This window comes from Oryctolagus cuniculus, chromosome 6 (assembly GCF_964237555.1).
Source record: "Oryctolagus cuniculus chromosome 6, mOryCun1.1, whole genome shotgun sequence".
NCBI classification, from domain to species: Eukaryota; Metazoa; Chordata; class Mammalia; order Lagomorpha; family Leporidae; genus Oryctolagus; species Oryctolagus cuniculus.
This window is the reverse complement of record NC_091437.1, coordinates 81,272,945-81,293,580: the sequence shown is the minus strand read 5'-3', so window position 1 is coordinate 81,293,580 and position 20,636 is coordinate 81,272,945. Positions and strand designations below refer to the sequence as shown.

General features: G+C 44.4%; 1 protein-coding gene and 1 long non-coding RNA gene across 5 annotated transcripts in view; one reads left to right on the top strand and one right to left on the bottom strand.

Moving 5' to 3' along the window:
- Positions 1 to 16,306, top strand: part of LOC138850253 (uncharacterized) — a 34,828-nt gene extending 18,522 nt beyond the window's left edge. Inside the window, exon 2 of the long non-coding RNA XR_011389996.1 lies at positions 16,102 to 16,306. This is a non-coding gene — a long non-coding RNA (uncharacterized lncRNA). The remainder of the gene's footprint in view (positions 1 to 16,101) is intronic.
- A 1,586-nt stretch (positions 16,307 to 17,892) lies between these two features.
- Positions 17,893 to 20,636, bottom strand: part of LYN (LYN proto-oncogene, Src family tyrosine kinase) — a 141,840-nt gene continuing 139,096 nt past the window's right edge. For all 4 annotated transcript variants that reach the window (XM_002710497.5, XM_002710498.5, XM_070076619.1 and 1 more), the window contains exon 13: positions 17,893 to 19,254. In XM_002710497.5, the coding sequence (XP_002710543.1) occupies positions 19,052 to 19,254 (203 nt within the window). In that variant the 3' untranslated portion in view covers positions 17,893 to 19,051. The remainder of the gene's footprint in view (positions 19,255 to 20,636) is intronic.

Sequence of the window (20,636 nt, the reverse complement as noted above, 5' to 3'; positions counted from 1 at the left end):
CTTGGCTCTCAGGCCTCTTTCCACCATTGTGGAATGCTTGTCAGTGTTTCCTCTTCCCCATTACACCCTCTTTTTCCACTCCTCCTGCCTGGCTCGATCATTGAATCTGCCCCCCTGCCCTCCCCACACACACACTTGGGCCTTCTCACCTGTGGCGCAGCAAGCCAACCACTCCCGTCATGGGATGGAGGACAGTGTGTGTTTATTTGCAAAGCAGAGAGCAAGGAGCCAGGCAGCTATGGCTTAGTTTCATGACTCTTTGAGGAGTTGAGGGTAAAGTGTCTTTTGGATTGAAGTTGGGGTTGAGAGGTGGGTGTTCAGCTCGTGTGCAGGGCTCTGGTTGATCTGCAGTGTACACGCCTTCCTGTAGTTGGGCAGCACTGTCATGTTCTGTCAGGAATTGTGATGATGGCAAAGAAGGCTCCAGCTTGCTTTATACTCAGGCACTGGAGTTCCTGGAAAAACCCTCAAGATGAGGTTGAACACCAAGACATTCTCTAGAGAGGACATAAATGACCTTGTGTGAGTCTTGAGATCTGGGACCCTGTGGGACCCACAGCATCACTCCCTCCATTTAGTGCATTGATTTTAGTAAGAGGTTGATTTGCAAACATAGTAGCAGGGCAAAGAAACTTTAAGCTAAGGAAAGGAGAGTGGAGATTGTGGGAGGCCAGGGCCTGCTAGTATATAGTTTCTACATCAAACATGCCATGTAGGAACTCAGTTTCATCTGCGAGGGAGATCTTTGAAAGGGTGGAGTGGAGATCACCCAAATTTTGCTGTAATAATCTCAGGAGTCTCCTAGTTACTCCCTTCTGGCAAATATTCACCTACAGCACATGGTGAAGGCCCATTCCTGACCTTGAAAAGTAGTCAGCTGCCAAGAGGACTGGAGGGCTTTTGCAGCCACAGAAGTAGTGTTGCCAGGGTCTTGATGGCTGCTGAGGGCAACAGGAACACAGGAAGAAACTGGCAAGCCCATGAGGTCTTTCATCCTCTAAAAACAAACCAAAAGTCCTTGTGCCATCTGATTCCATTCCTGTAAAATTTTACACAGGCAAAATCTTGGTGACGGAGTGTATGAGCCATGGCTTGGGGCAGGGGTAGGGGACAGAGGGTGCAGAGGAATAAGAGGGAACATTTGGGGCTGAAGGAAATGCTGTACATCTTCAGGACGGTTGATGTTACACATGACAGCATAGACATGTCAAAACTCCTCCGATAGGACATTGACCGTTATGCTTCAAAAGCTTGCATTGTACAGGAAACAATGCAAGATGTGCTCCCGTAACAGCAGGAGAGCAAACTGAACTGGCTACGCCAGTCATTCCTCCCTACATTGCCCAAGTCTTTCTTGGGGAGCTCTGTGCTCAATTGGATGTTGAAGGAAGAGAAGGAGTCTACCCAAGGGGGTCAATTACTTTCTCTCTCTCTCTCTCTGAATCTCTTGCTCTCCTTGAGGTTCCAAGGGCTCTGTGGAGGGTGACAACTCATTATAATAAATTGTAATAAGGAAATACATCTGGAATCAAGTTCATGCACCCCCGGATGTGCCCAAGAACCATGGGGAATCACACCGAAAGCCCCAATTCCGGTCCCCACTTCCTTCTGAGCAGGGTCCCGGGGTGTTCCTTTCCCCTTTACTGTTTGGCTGGGCTACAGGACAGGCTTCCTACCCTGCTCCTCCCCCTGCCCCAGCGCCCTGGTAGGCAGCAGTGGTGGCCTTGGACCAGCCCTCAGGACCTCGTTCCCCTCCCCACCCACCCCCACTTTTTGAGAACACTCTTTAGTTCTTCATCAGGTCCCAGACTTCACTTACAGCACAAAGCAGCTTTATATGTTTTTATTAATCCCAGAGATTCAGGACTGGTATAAAATTTACTAGAGCAAATTTAAATAATTACACAATTTAATTCAACTTTGAAGAGATTCCAGAGAGGGGATTTTTTTTTCCTTTGAAAATTTAATAAAATGTCCCCCTCAACCCCAGTCATTGGTCTGCCTGGGCTGTGGGTGGTTATGTGTTTGCACCTGTATCCAAGCCCCCTCCAGACCTCGAGCTACAGATCTCGCCTACCCATGGCACAGAAAGTCATTGCGATCTTCAAGTTTTAAATCTACCCAATTCCAAGGGACATCTTCATACCGTCAATCATAGTTTAAAAAATTTTCAGTATCAGGTGATAATTTCTGAAGTTAATTATGCTACAAATACCAAAATAGTGAGGGGTTGCATTAAAACTGAAAACCTAACTCAATCAAGGAAATGTTTTATTGTTTATAATTTTTATTCATTTTAAATCAGCTTAGAAGTTGGTTTATGAAAGGATATAATCATCATCATAATATGTCTTTTCATAGATGTCCTTATGAAAGGACATTTCTCAGAGGAATTCTACTAAATCTATCATCCCTTTTGACACTGACAGTCTTTGTCACTCCACCTCTTGAATAAAAAATAAGTGACACTCACATGGATAACTAGAGTGAGGTCTCCTCCTGCTTATTCTATATACCAAGTGCATAGGAAATTGGGGAAACTGTGCATTTTTGCCATTTATATTACAGGCAAACTGCTACATTGATTGGAGGGTGCCAGTTATTTCAGCTGGGTTTATTTTTCTTTATGACATATTTAAAAAATTATTCAGGTTCAAAAAACAATATGTATTAGTCGATCATTTTATTTTTTTCGCTTGAAACATTTTAGGCTTTAATTGATTACATTTTTCTCTTTTATTGTTTATTCTTAATAAAGATAAAACTTTATGAATAAGGATATTATATTATAATAAGCACAGTCTTATTAAGAAAGGGAATTTTATGTTAAGCATTGGATTAAAGTTAAATAGCAATATTAACTTTAAAAAAAGCAGTTATGTCAGAGCTTTATAGTTTCTAGAACTGACACTTGGAATTGAGATCTACTATGTGATGATGCTGAAGTTATTTAATGACTTTTTTAAAGTGACTATATTATTACATTCTTTGTGTTTCTGATAAAATCTCTTTCATGTACATTATTGTTTAAATGAAAAATTGTTTTATTTAAAAATCTTATTTGAAAGGCACGGAGTCAGAGAGAGACAGAAACAGAGATCATCCATCTACTGTTTTACTCCCCAAACGCCCACAACATCCAAACTTGGGTCAGGCCAACCAGGAGCCCAGAACTCAGTCTGGGACCCCCACATAGATGGCAGGGACTCCAGTACTTGAGCCATTATCTGCTGCCTCCCAAGGTGCATATTAGCAGGAAGCTGGAATCAGAACAGAGCTAGGACTCAGTCCCAGGTACTTCAATATGGGATGCAGGTGTTCCAAGTGGAGGCAACTGCTGAGCTAAATGCCCAGTCTTAGAGGCCTTTTTTTTTTTTTTCTGTGCAACCCTTGTTATATTATTTTTCTAACATAATATCTGGTAATTTTATTTTTCTAATATAATATCTGGTTTTATTATTTTTCTACCCATAGTTTTTCTTTGTTTTAGCCACTGCACTTTTTTATCTTAATCTTTTTGCACTGCAAGTATTTCTTGTGAGATGCTTCACATCTTCTTCATATTGAAGCAGACTGAATTTGGATTGAGCTTTTGAAGTAGATATTTTGTAAACAAATTCTACGATGGAGTTCCCAATTAAGGCAGGTCATTTAAATTTGATACTCAGAAGTCATTTGACATCATGGGTACCTTCTGTACTTGTGTTTACTTTCATGTTTCTGATTCATTGCTCTTTTGGTTTTGAAATCAGAATTAACAGTAATCTGCTGGTTCATTTACATGATGGAACACCAGATGGCGCTGCTCCTCAATTGACTGGAGTAAACTACCAAAGGCTTCTAAAGACTGTATCATGGGTTGGTTTATTATTTGGGGTTTTCCAAAAGTGGGAGAAAAATTCTCTCTTATTTTTGTGCTTAATGAAGATTTAACTTCATGAATAACATCTACAATTAAAACAAGCACAGCCTTATTACATAAGATAACTCTTTGAGCTGTTCAGTAAAAGTAGATGACAGCATGGTGACTCCCATCTGTGTCTTTTTCTGGTCCCAACAACAGATTCATGAACTTGTTTACTTTGTTGTTGGTAATGGGTTTGATTTCATTAGAACATTTTAGAATTACAGAAAAATTGCTAAAGTAGCATGGAGTTGCATATAATTTCCCCTACTGTAAACATCTTACATTATTTTAGTACATTTGTCACAACTAATGAACTCATGTTTGTACTTTATTCTCTTTTAAAAAAATATTTGTTTGAGAGTCAGAGTTACACAGAGAGAGAAGGAGAGGCAGAGAGAGAGAGAGAAAGGTCTTCAATCTGCTGGTTCACTCCCCAATTGGCCACAATGGCTGGAGCTGTGCTGATCAGGAGCCAGGAGCCAGGAGCTTTTTCCAGGTCTCCCACACAGGTGCAGGGGCCCAAGGACTTGGGGCATCTTCTACTGCTTTTCAGGCCATAGCAGAGAGCTGGATCAGAAGTGCAGCAGCCAGCACTGCAGGCGACGGCTTTACCAGCTACGCCACAGTTCTGGCCCCTGTACTTTATTTTAACAAATGTCCACACTTAATATTTTCTTAGTTTTTACCAGATGTCTTGTTTCTGTCCCAGGATCCTTCCAGAATACCACTAAATGTGTGTGTGTATATATATGTGTATATGTATATATTTTTTTTTAATTAATTAATTATTTAAGAGCATGCTCCCATTTGCTGCCTCACTCCCCAAATGTCCATAATGGCTCAGATCAGGCTGGGCTTTTGTTGTAAGTCAGGAACTCAATCCAGGTTTCCCACATAGGTAGCAGGAACTCATTTATTTGAGCTATCTCCCAGGGTGCTCATTAACAGGACAGGAGGCAGGAGCCAGAGTCAGCTATGAAACCCAGTCACCATTCCATTGAAGTCACCATGTCTCCTTGCATCTCTCCTGGCTGTAGCAATTTCTCAGACTTGCTTTGTTTTTGGTGACCTTCATGGTTGTGAGAGGTATTGGTTGCTTCTTCACTGAAATTTTTTCACTTTTATTTTATGATTGGCGTGAGGTTAAGGGCTTATGGGATGAAGATCACAGAGACACAGTGCTATTTCATCACATCCTATCAAGCACACATGTGATCACCATAGCAGTTCATGGTTGAGGCTGACTTCGACCACCAGGCCGAGGAAGTGTGTATCGGGTTTCTACATTGTGCAGCCACTTCTCCCCTTTCCACCCTGTACCCTTTGGAAGGAAATGTACGGTGAATACTTGCAGAGTGGGGAGTTAGGCTTCACCTCCTTGAAGTTGGAGGATCCACATCAATTATTTGGAATTTTGAGAAAGGTTTCCCTTCTCCCTCACACTCTGGGTTATAATCCAATACCATTTTCTTTAGTTTGTTACTTGATTTTTTCCAGCTTTCATCACTGGAAGCACTTTCTCTTGGCTCCTGCATCCCTTTGATATAACTGTGTCATTGTGAATTTTTTTTAAAGATTTACTTATTTATTTGAAAGAGTTAGAAAGAGAGGGAGAGAGAGACAGACAGGTTTTCTGTCGGCTGGTTCACTGCCCAAACAGCAACAATGGTGATGCCTGGGCTGGGCTGAAGCCAGGAGGCAGGAGCTTCCACTGTGTCTTCCACGTAGATTCAGGGGCCCAAGCACTTGGGCCATTTCCTGCTACCATCTTAGGTGCTAGCAGGGAGCTGGATCAGAAGTGGCATAGCTGAGACTTGAAGGTATATCTTAACTCACAATGCCGGCCCCACTGTGGATTTTTAAAAGCAATTTGTTTACTTTTTAATAGATTTATTTTGCTCAGTCTACAAAGAGGATTCAGCCAGATTTTTATGTGGAGATTTGTCTTTTACATTATTAAAGTAATATATGATAATTAGAATTGAAAGATACATGAAAGTAGAAAGAAAAAAAGTCCATTCAATCTGTATTATTATTCCAGTGTGATTTCATGAAGTGTTCTATTTTTATTTTTTCACTTTAATTATTTTGCATTTTTCTTTAAAATAGATCTAATCATTCTTTAAATACTTACATATTCTGATTTTTCTATTGAATAATATATTGTGGACATTTCCCCACTTTCTTCCACATATATAACAACATTCTACATAGTTCAATAACCTTTTCTTTATAGTTGGCTAAAACTGACACATAAATATCTTGGGTGTACTGCAGAATTCTGGGTACAGAATGATGACTGAATGTTTTAACCAATTAGAGAGTTTCAATATTTTTTAATTACAAATAGTGATGCAACGAATCCATTTGGACCTAAAGGTTATTTAAGCAATTGAACACTATTTCACATGTTAAAGATTTCTGGGGGCCAGCGCTGTAGTGTAGTAGGTTAAACCTCTGCCTGTGGCGCCAGCATCCCTTATGAGCACTGGTTCCTGCCCTGGCTGCTCCTTTTCTGATCCAGCTCTCTGCTATGGCCTGGGAAAGCAGTGGAAGATGGCTCAAGTCCTTGGGCCCCCGCACCCACATGGGAGACCCAGAAGAAGCATCTGGCTCCTGGCTTCAGATCAGCCCAGCTCCAGCCATTGCAGCCATTTGGAGAGTGAACCAGCAGATGGAAAACTTTTCTCTCTGTCGCTCCCTCTCTCTATAACTCTGCCTCTCAAATAAATAAATAAAATATTTAAGAAAAATTAAAAGATTTTCAGAGGTGGTTCAGGGTTCAGTAACAGCATCAATATTTTTAGAGCTCTTGATTTGGTATGAGGTTAACCCACAAAAAGAAAGGGAAAAATTTGTCCGGACTATGCAAATAGCCAAAGGTCATGGACTGAGCGCCAAACCAGCTGACAAAAGGGAAATTAAGACTGTTCCTGGTAAAAGGGAGCCTCGTTTGGAGCTGGTTGTTGCCCTTCATAGCACACGTGGTCACTGCTGTGCTGAGAGCCAGAACTGTGTGCCAGGAGATGGGATTGAGGCGCAATAGATTGAGCAGACACTTCTGATGCCCAGCACCCCTATTGGAACAGCACTGTGCATCCTGGCTTCTCTACTTCCAGTCCAGATTCCTGCTAATGATCAGGGAAAGGCAGCAGATAATGGCCCAGATACTTGGGCTGCTGCCACCCAAGTGGGAGACACAGATGGAATTCCTGGCTCCTGGCTTCAGCCTGGCCCAGCCGTGGTTGTTGTGGCCATTGGAGAAGTGAACCCACAGATGTACGATCTCTATGTCTTTCTCTCTATCTCTTTATCATTCTGCCTTAAAAATAAATAAATAAGTCTTGTAGGGGAGAGGGGGAAGAAAAGAAATGTGTGCTACTGTTTTAATTCAACTTAGTTTAGAAAAAGCCAGGAGAGGATAATTCAAACCCTGTCCCATGCTGGTCACATTACCCTTTCAAGAGCTCAGTTAGGAGGCAGAGCCATGGGAGGCTGAATTTGGTTCTTCCCTGAGAATTCATCTTTCACCCTCAGCTCTCCACTGAGCTCTATTCCTGTGCCACCCCAATTGTGCATCGCAGAGTTAACACCAGAGTCCAGATTCCAGACTCCTCCACTTGAAAGGAACTGAGGTATTCGAGGAATGAAGACAGATTTCTTTCTGACTTTTTAAAAATTGTCTTTCAGTGGAGAGAGGTCCTATCCTTATTTTGCGTTCCTTGGAGTACTAACATCAGGGTTTCTTTTTTGGAGTTTTACATTCAGATTTCAAACTTCAGGTGGGGATGTGCCTTTGGCTTAGTGGCGATGAGGCCAGTTAAGGTACCTACATCCCATATCAGAGTGCCTGGTTTAAGTCCTGGCTGTGGCTCCTGACTCCACCTTCCTGCTAATGCAGACCCTGGATGGCTCAAGTAGTTGGATTCCTGCCAGCCATTTGGGAGACCTGGATTAAATTCCTATTGTTTTTTGTATGTTTATTTTGTAACCTGCAACTGGTTCACACCCCAAATTGCGCCAAAAGCTGGACCTGAGTCAATCCGAAGTCAGGATCCAGGAGCTTCTTCTGGGTCTCCCATGTGGGTGCAGGAGTCCAAGTACTTGAACCATCTTCCACTGCTTTCTCAAGCACATTAGTAGGGAGCTGGATCAGAAGTGGAGCAGCCAAGACTCAAACCACTGTTCACATGGAATGCCAGTACTGCAGGTGGTGGTTTTACCCACTATGCCACAGTGCATGCCCCCAGAATGTCCCTTGTTCCTTCTATACATAAATTGTGGAGGGTTTTTATTACGAAAGGGTGTTCAATCTTACCAAATGCTTTCTCTGCATCTATTGAGATGATCATAAGGTTTTTGTTGTTTATTCTACTGATATGATTTATTATGTTTATTGATTTGCAAATGTTGAACCACCCTTGCATTTCTGGGATAAATACCACTTGATTGTGATGTATGATCTTTTTGATGTGGTTTTGGATTCAATTTGCTAGTATTTTGTTGATAATCTTTGCATCTATGTTCATTAAAGGTATTGGTCTATAGTTTTCTTTTCATGTTGTGTCTTTGGTTTTGGTATCAAAGTAAGCTGGCCTCGTAAAAGTTTGGCAGAGTTCTATCATGTTCCATATTTTAGAATAGTTTGATGAATATTGGAGTTACTTCCTCTTTGAATGTTTTCTAGAATTCAGTAGTAAAGCCATCAGGTCCCAGGCTTTTCCTTGTTGGAAGACTTTTTTTTTAAGATTTATTTTATTTATTTGAAAGACAGAGTTACAGAGAGAGGTAGAGCCAGAGAGAAAGAGGTCTTCCATCCACTGGTTCACTCCCCAAATGACTACAACAGCTAGAGCTGAGCTGATCCGAATCTAGGAGCCAGGATCTTCTACTGGGTCTCCCACATGGATGCAGGGGCCTAAGGACTTGGACTATCTTCTACTGCTTTCCCAGGCCATAGCAGAGAGCTGGATCAGAAGTGGAGCAGCCGGGACTTGAATTAGCACCCATATGGGATGCCGGCGCTGCAGGCCAGGGCTTTTAAGTCGCTGCACTAGAGCACCGGCCTATGAAGACTTTTGATTACTTCTCTTTGCTTGTTGTGAGTCTGTTTAGGTTGTCTATATCTTCTTGATTTAATCTTGGTAGGTTATATGAATCCAGGAATTTGTCCATTTCTTCGAAGTTTTCCAGTTTATTAGCATATAGTTTGTAGTTTCTTATGATCCTTTGTATTTCAATGGTGTCAGTTGTAATGTCTCCTTTTATATCTCCAATTTTATTTGTTTGAATTTTTTCTCTCTTATTCTTTGTTATCCTGGCTTGAGGTTTATTTATCTTTAAAAAAAAACACAACTTTTTGTTTTGTTGATTTTTTTTCATTTCAATTCCATTTATTTCTTCTTTGATCCTTATTATTTCTTGTCCTACTGGCAAGTCTGAGTGATGCTGGGGTTTGTGGCACCAATTGCTGAGACTGTATGATACAGATGGATCCTTCCTCATGTCTGCTAGGAGAGTCCAACTGGTGCTGGGGCTTATAATATCAAGAGTGTTAGTCCTAGGGCTCAGGGACGTGAACAGAACCCTGTTGCAGTCCTACAGGGTGACTGCAAGGTATATAGAGATTTTACTCTGGAAAGGTGTGAGTCCAGAGAGGTGGAATAGAGGTATGTTCTCCCCTATGTCCACCTGGTAAATTTCAGTGGCACTGAGAAATTTAGAATGGATTGTTACTGTCCTAGTGTTGCAGGATATAGTGGGGCCATTACCCAAATCTCCCAGGATGGGAACGGATTATAATGGTTTGCTTCTGGTGTTAACCCCCAGAAGCTAAGGTGAATCCTCCTTACTCATGTAGGGAATGTGAGTGTAGCTCTGGGGCTAATGCCCCCAAATTCCCACAGAATGCAGGAGATCTGTCCTTTGCCCCACACATCGCCCTGACTCTGACTGTGATGCTGGGAGCAATCAGAGACACACTACGTGACTTTCCACTGCAGGGATGGTGCTCTGCAGGAGCGGGGAAGGAAAGGGAAGAGTCGGCTTCCCTGCTGGACCCCATCAGCTCTCTAGGATGAAATCAAAGTCAGTGGGTGACTGTGGATTTCCCTCTCACTGAAACTGCAAGCAGCGGGTGTGCAGCAGTTTTTTCCTACCTTGATGGGATAAGATGGTGGCTGACAGCCAGCAGCTGGCTGGGCCACATAATTGACTGCAGCAGCGTCTCTATCTTCTCTCTTCTTGTCCCATGGAGCCTTCATCATTGTTTTCCACTTCTTCACCAAAGATTTCTATCAGTCAGACCCCTGGAAACTTGGTCCTTCCTTTATTCTTTTAATATCCCAGAGCACCCTTAAGTTAGTGTAGTTATACCCTTGGATCATCCCAATCATTTTTTGTTTTGAAAAAGAATAGAGCAGGCATTTGGTCTAGTGGTTAAGATGCTGGTTGCGATGCCCACATCTAATGTCAGTGCTGGGCTTGAGTTCTGGCTCTTCTTCCAATCCCAGCTTCCTGCTAACGTGCATCCTGGGAAGCAGCAGTGATGGCTCAAGCACTTGGGTTCCTGCTACCCACATGGAAGACCTGGATGGAGTTCCAGACTCCTGGCTTAAGCCTGGCCCAGCACGGGCTGTTGTGGCATTTGCGAAATGAATCAATGGATGGTAGATCCATTTCTTTGTGTATTGGTCTGCCAGTCTGTCTCTGGCCCCTGTTTTTCAAAATAAATACAGGATGGTTCACTCCCCAGTTGGCTGCAATGGCTGGAGCTGTGCTGATCCAAAGCCAGGAGCCTCCTCTGGGTCTCCCACATGTGTGCAGGGGCCCAAGGACTTGGGCCATCCTCTACTGCTTTCCCAGGCCATAGTAGAGAGCTAGATTGGAAGTGGAGCAGCCGGGACTCTGACTGGCACCCATGTGGGATGCCAGCACTCCAAGCAGCGGCTTTACCCACTGCACCACAGTGCCAGCCCCTCAAATCATTTTTGTCTGCTGATAGCCCATAGCTCTGCAAGGTGGCAGAGTACATCTTAAGCAAACTGAGGCTTGGTGGTGCACGGTCTGTCCAGGCCCATGTGCTGCCTGCAGAAGGGGCCGGTGGAAGTCCCTAGGCTCTGAAATACACCCATGCGATATCAGGCTGAGCATAGGAAAATGTGGACAACCCAACTGCTCCACCCAGCCAGTGCAGTTGGATGTCCTTTGGTTGCAGTATTAGTTCACATTCTCGATTTCCCCAGAGACTGAGGGTTATCCCATCAGTTTAAGTCCTAACCCTCAGCACCTCTGAATGTGACCCTAGGAAGGTACTTCAAAGTGGAATTAAAAGATAAGTTTACAAAAGCTTTTCAAATCCATGCATACCTGTGTGTACTTAAATAGTGACTCTAGAGGCCTGAGTCAGCTGGGATGTTGCCCATGCTACAAAGACACCCTGCAGCTGAGTCTCAGGTCACAAGAGCTTTCAATGAACACTAACAGGGATCAGCTAAACTTCAGCCATGGGAAGGGAGACCTCTACTGTACCTTAAGAAGGAGTGAGGTTGGTCAGGCTGAAGCTAGAAGCCCCACACTCAATCTGGGTCACCCACATGGGTGGCAGGGACCCAAGTACTTGAGCAGAGGATGGAAGATCTCTCTCTATTTCTGTGTGTCTCTGCCTGTCAGAAAAAGGGAAAATACATAAAACTTTTAAAGAAGGAGTGAACTTTCGGACTTTTGGCCACTGTGGGAAGAGTCACTGAAGGCCCCTTTGTTGTCCTCCCTGTGCGTGGGGATCACATTGCATGTGGCAATGAATGGAGATGTAATGCAGGTCCTTAATCAACAGCCAAGTGTGGCAGCTATGACCAGGCGTTCTTCATGTTCAGTGAGGTTGTCTGTGATTTTCAATGTAATTGATGGTCACATAGAAATCCTTATGCTCTAAACCTGATTCAGTGTATGTATGCACCCTGTGAGGAAAGTATAAACCCTGCAACCAGACCTAGGCTGGTGGAACAACCAGCTCTGGCGACTGACTTGTTTCCAAGTTTAAATCCTCGGTTTGGCTGAGTCAACTTAATTTTGATTTTTTTTAAAAACAGTTTATTTATTTATTTGAAAGGAAGAGTCCCAGAGATAGAAAGAAAGGGACAGAGAGAAAGAAATCTTCCATCTGGTGGTTTACTCCCCAAATGCCACAACCATGGCTGGGCCAGGCCAAAGCCAGGAGCCTGGAAATCCATCCAGGTCTCCCAGGTGGGTGGCAGGGGCACAAGCACTCAGGCCATCCTCTGCTGTTTCCCCAGGCACATTAGCAGGGAGCTGGATTGGAAATGGAGCAGCAGGGATTTGAACCAGCCTCATATGGGATGCTGGTGTCGCGGACGGTGGCTTCACCTGCTGTGCCACAACACTGGCCCTTAACTTTGATTTTGAAAATGATTTCTGTTACCACTCATATTTGGAAACAGGGCCTTCACAGAAGTAAAGTTAAAATGAGGTCATGTGAGTGGACTCTAGTCCAGTATCTCTGGTGTCCTTTAAGAAGAGATGCATAGGACCAGACACACAGAGGAGAAAGACGTTGTGAGGCCGGTGCAGCGGCTCAATAGGCTAATCCTCCACCTAGCGGTGCTGGCACACCAGGTTCTAGTCCCGGTCGGGGCGCCGGATTCTGTCCCGATTGCCCCTCTTGCAGGCCAGCTCTCTGCTGTGGCCCGGGAAGGCAGTGGAGGATGGCCCAAGTACTTGGGCCCTGCACCTGCATGGGAGCCCAGGAGAAGCACCTGGCTCCTGCCTTTGGATCAGCGGGGTGCGCCGGCTGCAGCGCGCCAGCCGTGGCGGCCATTGGAGGGTGAACCAACGGCAAAAGGAAGACCTTCCTCTCTGTCTCTCTCTCTCTCTCACTATCCACTTTGCCTGTCAAAAAAAAAAAAAAAAAAAAAAAAAAGAAAGAAAGAAAGAAAGAAAGAAAGAAAGAAAGAAAGAAAGAAAGAAAAAGAAAGACGTTGCGAGAACACAGGGAAAAGGCGATCATCTGCGAACCAAGGGGAGAGGCCTCAGAGAAACCACCCCTGCTGGCACCTTGGTCTTGGACTTCCAACCTCCAGAACTATGAGAAAGTAAATCTCCGCTGTTTAAGCCATCGTTTGTCATGGGCCTTTGTCCCCGCAGTCCTAGCAAACCAGTGACACATTGAGGTTTAGAAAATGTCTTTTGCATTGGCTTAAATGTTTTTTAAAGATTTATTTTACTTATTTGAAAGGCAGAGTTAAAGAGAGAAAGTGAGAGACAGTGAGGGAGAGATCTTCTGTCTGATGGTTCGTTCCTCTAATGGCCACAACAGCTGGGCCTGGACTAGACAGAAGCCAGAAGCCAGGAGCTTCTTCTGGGTCTCCCATATGGGTTCAGGGCCCAAGCTCTTGGGCTGCCCTCTGCTGCTTTCTCAGGTGCATTAGCAAGAAGCTGAATTGGACATGGAGCAGCCAGGACTCAAACTGGTACCCACATTGGATGCCAGCGTTGCAGGTGTTAGCTTTACCTGCTTTGCCACAATGCTGGTCCCCAATTTATATTCTTAAACCATAAGCATTCCTAAAGCTGTGGCAGGAACCATCTTGCTGGTAAGCAGGGCCCAGCTTCCAGCGTCAGCAGGTATGCGGTGTGTCGGGCAACAGTTGAGTGCAGGCTCAGGGAAGCCCCAGATGAGAGGTGCCCATTGCAGCCATGTGATTTTATTCCCAGTGTGCTGCATCAATTGCACCTTGGTGCATAAGCTCCACTCATACCTCTCTTCCACACTCATCTCAGCTGTTCCAAGCCCTTGCACTGTCTTCACAGTTCAAGTTCATGGGTTGCAGGATATTGTGTGGTTGACTCACTGCAGCAGAAATGCAGCCATAGACTGGCCTCCACTCAGAGTCTCAGTGTCTGTGCCCTCCTTCCCTTCCTTCCCTGCTGTCTCAACAGGGACATCCTCTTTCCTTCTTTCTCCTACCACTTAGGACAATTAGCTGGGGTTTAGGAAGCTCACCAGGTGCAGGGGGTGGGACGCTGTGTCATGATCTCTGCCTTATGACCTTAGGATTGCAAAAACCTTCCCTGATCTGCTACTGTTTCATCCTTTTCCACTGTGATGTTGGCTTTGGCCTTGTTCACTTATTTTCTATACTGTGATGTTTGATATCTGGGCCCTACTGACTCTGAGGGACTGTCCCCTCTTAGGGCTTGCCAGTTCCTATGGACAGCAAACCACTCCACTGCGACCTACATTTCCCATGCAAACCAACCCATCCACAGTCAGAGAGAGAGAGAGAGAAAGTGCACTCCCACCCCCTGGCTCACTCCCCAGATACTTGGAATAGCTGTGGCTGGCACAGGTCAAAGACAACCTGGGCACTCAATCCAGGTCCCCGCCATGGGTGGCAGGGACCCAACTGCTTGAGCCATCAGCTTCCTGTCAGGGTATGCATTAGCAAGAGGCTGTGATCAGCCCGTAGAGAACCTGATGGAAAGTTAAATGGCTTGGGGTGGGCATTGTGGTGCAGCAGGTTAAGCTGCTGCTCTTGGGTCACCTGCATCCCATATTGGAGTGCAGGTTCAGGTCCCAGTTAAGCTGTGCTTCCAATCCAGCTTCCTGATGATGCATCCTGCAAGGCAGCAAATGAAGTTCAAGTAGTTGGGCCCCTGCCATCCACCTGGGAGAACTAGATGGAGCTCCTGGCTTCAACCTGGCCCAGTTCTGCCCATTGAGGGCATTTGGGGAGTGAACCAGTGGATGGAAATCTCTCTCTCTTTCTGTCTCTGCTCTCTGTCACTCTGCCTTCCAAATAAATAAATAAATAAAAAAGTTGAAGAGCTTTGACAAAAAAGAGATTAGAGTGATTATTTTGACAATAAAAACAAACTAATTTTACCAAGAAGTTTTCAAAACATGATTATTTTACAGAGCAAAGGTTTTCAACTGATTTCATTGCTCTCTTCCATCAGATCAAGGAACACCTGTGGCTCCTGATGACTCTCCATCCTTTCAGGGGCACCCTAAAGTGACCTGACCAGGGCAGTTAAGATCTGAGGGCCTGCCATCAAGTGTGAGAACTGAATGTGGTACCCCTGTGTGCACTGGCTTCCGTGTGATGAAGGAGCACCGCTCTGTGCATGGGGTGCCTTATGAAGCTCCCCAGGGGCCCAGAACTGCACCCTGTAACTGTCATGGCTCCCACCCATAGCCAGTGGTCAGCTGGAACCACCAGATGTTTGCCCACTTGAGCTGCTATGCGTCAGACTCTCTCGAGGTGGGAAGTGGTACCTGGCCAGAGATGCTCTTTCTTACTGATTGTGCTGTTTCAAGGAAAAAGATAAACAGCTTGTTTCTTTGAACATGGCTGTATAGAATGGGTTTCAAGCACACCCAATATGAGTGTGCTCCACTCGAATGGAAGACACTGCCTGATAAGGACAGCTCTGGCAAATTCTTCAAGCCATCAGGGTATAGGTCCACAAGCCCTCATCCACAATTCTGAACTCCAAAACTCTGAGAGCCAAAAGATGTTTCTAGAGGCTGGCGTTGTGGCACAGCAGGTTAAGCAGATGGTTCAAGTCCTGGCTGCTCCACTTCCAATCCAGCTCACTACTAATGCACCTGGGAGGCAGTGGAAATGGCCTACATACTTGGGCCCTTATCACTCATGTGGGAGACCTAGAAGAAGCTCCTGGCTCCTAGCTTTGGTGAGGACCAGCCCTACCTGTTGCAGCCATTTGGGGGAATGAACCATCAAATGGAAGATCTCTCTATTTCAATCTGTAATTCTGATTTTCAAGTAAACAAGTCTTTATTTAAAAAAAAAAACTTTCTAGAACTCACTTGGTTACCAAAACTAACTGAAGCTATTTATAGGCTATACTCAGCCCACTAGTGTGAATATGCAGGCATTTTGCTGCAGAAATGTTGTTACTTGATTAAAAGCTTCTTCCTTGCTGTTCAATGAGGTTTTACCTCCAAACATTCAGTCTACTCATTGTATTAGCAAAAGCATGTTTGATGCTAAGAGAAGCAGATAAGGGATTAAGGATCTTTTGCCCAATCCTGGCAAAAAGCTAATAATAAACATTCACAGATAACGTTCTGCCCCTAGGATATGGCACCTACATCTGGGGGTGTAGATAAGGATGCTTTTGATTCTATGAGTTCTGTGTTACCTTTGCAGGTTGGCCAAGCTAGATTATTTCTAACGTCTTTCCAGTGACCTACAGATGGAAGTCAAGAATGCTGTCATCATTTCCATGCTGAAGGGAAATTATTCAGGAACACACCTTGGCCTTCTGGGGTCTCTGAAATTTCTGGCACGCCTACTTAATGTACTTCACACACTCGTAAAAGTAGAGAAATAAAATTAAATGGTCATGCTCTTACATATGTATCAGATTAGAACTCTCTGGGATAAAATTATATTGGTCTTCATACATCTTCATGTTACCAAGTGGAGCACAAATATTATCAAAACATTTTATCCAAAAGTGTCATCTCTGAAAATTATCTAAAGGGGCAAGTTCAATTCTTGCATGATTTTTTCATCTGCAAATAAATTAGTGGGAATTTCCCCTCACATCTGTGTGGACTCGTAGTACCCTTGCCCGCTCTGATGTCCAGTTGAGTCAGAGAGCTTCTGTTGAATAGGTATTTCATTGGTTTTATTCCACAAGGAATAACATGAAGCCAAGTCATTCAGATTCCTTCCATGGCCTTGGATGCACCTGACCTCCTTCAGCTGTGAAACAGAGCTAGCACGTCCAGCTCTTTCAGCACTGTTGTGTGAGTTAGAGATGATTTTTATAAAACGTCAAAGCATAAAAGGAAGCCCCGAGCAAGGGCTGGTGGATAGATATCTTCAGGTGTCTGTAGTCACCATTTCCATCAGGCACAAGAGCAACCCTCACTCACCCTCACTCCATCTAAAAACTTCATGCAGTCAAAACACAGGAAACAGAGAAGGGCAGCCTCTCTGAAGAAGCAGAAAATAAAGGACAGGTGCCAGAGGAACGGTGGGAAGTGTGATCTCGCCTGCGAGATGCGCTCGGCAGCAGGAAACGCTCGTGAATGGCTACAGAACCTGGCAGTGAGAAGAGCTGGGGAGCCAAGCTGTAGGATGAGCATTTCTTTTAATCCAGTTGAGCACCTCTGAAGCTGGTGTTTCTCACTAAACAACACTCTGGGAGTTGTGGGAGTAAGGGGAAGAATAAAGGGAAAGCAAGCACCGTAGCCAGAACTGGGAATGAGTTTATGACTAAAATTATTTCTGTGCTCTTGATCTACCCATAGTGTAAGTAGGGTTCCTCCTCTTATTGACCTTTGATATATTCTTGGGACAAGACTGCCAGTGCCTATGGCACAGTAGGAAGGAGACTTGGTAAAAGGATCATAAGCTTGATTGAGAAGGAAAGTCAAAAGGAAGCTGAACTGAAGGCAGAAAACAAAAAGGAGGATAAATTTAGTAGTTTTCTAAGTTGTCTTTGGGATTATTTACACTTTCCCTCCATGTGGTATGTGGTATTATATGTGGTTCTGAAACAAGATGTGAACAGGGAGGTGTATGGAGAAAACTTAACCACCGTGTACCAAGGAACCAGCTGTGCAGACATTATGTGGTGATAATATTATCTTTGTGAATCAAGAATTTTAGAATAGTTTAGAAAGTAACACAGGAGAAGAGGTTAAAAATGAGTGAGAAGTAAAATGTTTTAGGCAACTGAAACCTAAGGAAAACACACAAAATGAAATTTTAATGATGCCTGTTATGCCAACTTGCAAACAAATCCTATCTGACTTCCACGAAGGGATGTCCAGGCATCCAGCTCCAATCTGAAATGCTCAAAGGGTGGAGACAGAAATTGCATAGGTAAAACGGGGTAACTGTCTCTTACCCCCACCCTCCGCTGGCACTCACCTTCACATTGATACCAGTTGAAAATCAAGTTAAACACAAGTAAAACACTTAAGATGTTATTAGGCCATGTGTATTAAAATAAAATCAAAAATAGAAATATTAGGTATATACACAACAGGGTAAGTGAAACGTGATACAGCAATTTCCCATTCAAAGCTGACAGTAGAAAAATGGAGTAAACAAAATTTCTTGACTCAGCTGCCCTCATGGCTCATAGGAGCCTCTGAAGTCACCTGTTTTCCTTCATATCCTTGGGTATAAATAGTCTCCCACACATCTTAAACAGGCTAGAATAGAAAAGACCACATAGTCATAAAAATAGCCCCAAAGGTAACATTTTTTACCTTCTACAGTGCAACTAAAATTAACACTTGATCCTTAAAATAATGTTCAAATCATGTGAAGCAACAAAGGAACACTTATGTTTTAGGAGGCCTGACCAGGCTCTGCAGCTGGTAGAATCTTACTATTCTTCCACATGACACTGTCACAGGATGCTGTGGGACTGAAAAGGCTGGACCATCAAGAATACTTATCAAGGCGGAGCAGTTTCTGATGCTCTTCTCTCCCTGGGAGGTCTGGCTGGGCCCGGGGCAGCTGAGAACACCACATCACAGGACACAGAGGTGCAGCTGCATGTCCAGCGGATGCGAGCAGTGTCCACTAAAGGAAGATGTTTGTCTCAGATTTCAGAGGATGAGGGGAAAAAAAAAACCCACTGAAATCTGGGAAAGACATTTTTAAGCAACTGACTTCACTTGCAAAATCTAACAGGTTGGATTAGTCATCTTTTTTTTAAACAAGGAAGCCAAAGCAGAAAAATTGCAAAGAAGGGTCACGCTATGCATCTGGTTATCTTCGCTTTATAAAAGAGTGTAGTTCTGCTACGACTGGAGATTTATTACCACAGTCTCTGAACCTCTTGAGTCACACATCCAGTCATAACTGAGGGCCAGCATGGGAGTATTTTTGGAGTGAGCAGTTGTTGTTGGTCTCTCCCAGGGCTCTATCCAGATGTTGGTCACTCAGAGCAAGATGACCAGCCGAAGGGCACTGGGCATCAGTCTAAGAGGATTCTTAGTCAAAGGGGTTCTTCCTGAGAGATGAAGCCTTGGCTTTCAGGAGCTTGGCCCAGCACGTGAGATAGCTGGTGCAGCCCAGGATGGCCACTTCTCTGAATCGGGGCAGTAGCGCCCAAGGGATGGGCGCATCTCTACGGCTGCTGCTGGTACTGCCCTTCTGTGGCGGTGTAGAAGTCATCCAGCACACTCTGCAAGTAGTCAAACGTGGGCCTCTCCTCCGCCTTTTCTTTCCAGCACATTTTCATGATGTCATAGAGTTCATCTGGGCAGTTCTCCATGCGGGGCATCCGGTAGCCCTGGGATAAGGCGGTCATCACGTCGGCGTTAGTTCTTCCTAAGGTTGAGAAAACAAAACCATGCCATTTAAAAACCCGGCTGGAGGGTCCAGCTCTACAGAGGTCTTTTTGCTTCTCACAGCCTGCAACCATAACTGGAGCAAGCATTACTGAGACTGCAATGGGTTCCGTGCATTCTTCTTGAATTCACAGATTGAAATCCTAACCCATAGTCCCTAAGAACTTGGGGCTGCGACCTTTAATGGCATAATTAAGTTAAAAATGAGGCTGCTAGGGTGGGTCCTAATCCAACTTAACTGGAAGAGGAGATAAAAGACACAGGCACACACAGGAGGATGACCTTGTGATGACACAGGGAGAAAGGGGCCAACAGCAAGCCAGGTGAGAGGCTCAGAAACACTGACTCTGCCGACACCTCAGTGCCTGCCTTCCAGCCACCAGGACTATGTGGTAAATGTTTGTTGCTTAAACAGCTCCATCTATGTTCTTTATTGTGGAAGCCCCAGGAAAATAACACAGGGGCTAACGAAATTGCTTTAAGCATCTCAACAAATAGGTTTTAATCCAAAGGGGAACAAAACAGCATTCAGTTTACTAAAGTGCAAATAGGCGAGGATTAAGGAGAGGCCAAAGCAAGTTCTTCTTATTTATCTTTAAAAAAGATATATACGGGGGCCGGCGCTGTGGTGCAGCAAGTTAAAGCTCTGGCCTGAAGCTCCGGCATCCCATATGGGCGCTGGTTCTGGTCCCGGCTGCTCCTCTTCCGATCCAGCTCTCTACTGTGGCCTGGGATAGTGGTGGAAGATGGCCCAAGTCCTTGGGCCCCTGAGCCCACATGGGAGACCTGGAGGAAGCTCCTGGCTCCTGGCTTTGGATAGGTACAGCTCCTGCTGCTGCAGCCATCTGGGGAGTGAACCAGTGGATGGAAGACCTCTCTCTGTCTCCACCTCTCTCTGTAACTCTTTCAAATAAATAAAAAATAAAAATAAAAAAAGGTATATATGATATATTCATTTATTTGAAAGGCAGTGTTACACAGAAAGAGAGAGACAGAGCGAATGAGACAGAGAAAGATCTTCCATTCTCTGGTTCACTATCCAAATGATCTCAATGGCCAAAGCTGGGTCAGGCCAAAGCCATCTGTATCTCCCACATGGGTGGCATGGCCCAAATACACCAGCTCATCTGCTGTGGCTTTCCTAGCTACATTAACAGGGAGCTGGATCAGAAGTGGAGCAGCCCGGACTCAAACTGAAGCCCAAATGGGACACCAGCATCATAGGTGGTGGCTTAACCTGCTGGGCCACAACGCTGGTCCCAGCAAGTTTTTTAAATGACAGAACAATATTAAACCGGACTGACCTTTATTTAAAAATGTTTATTGATTTTCATGCATTTAAAAGGCATAGTGACAGTGAGA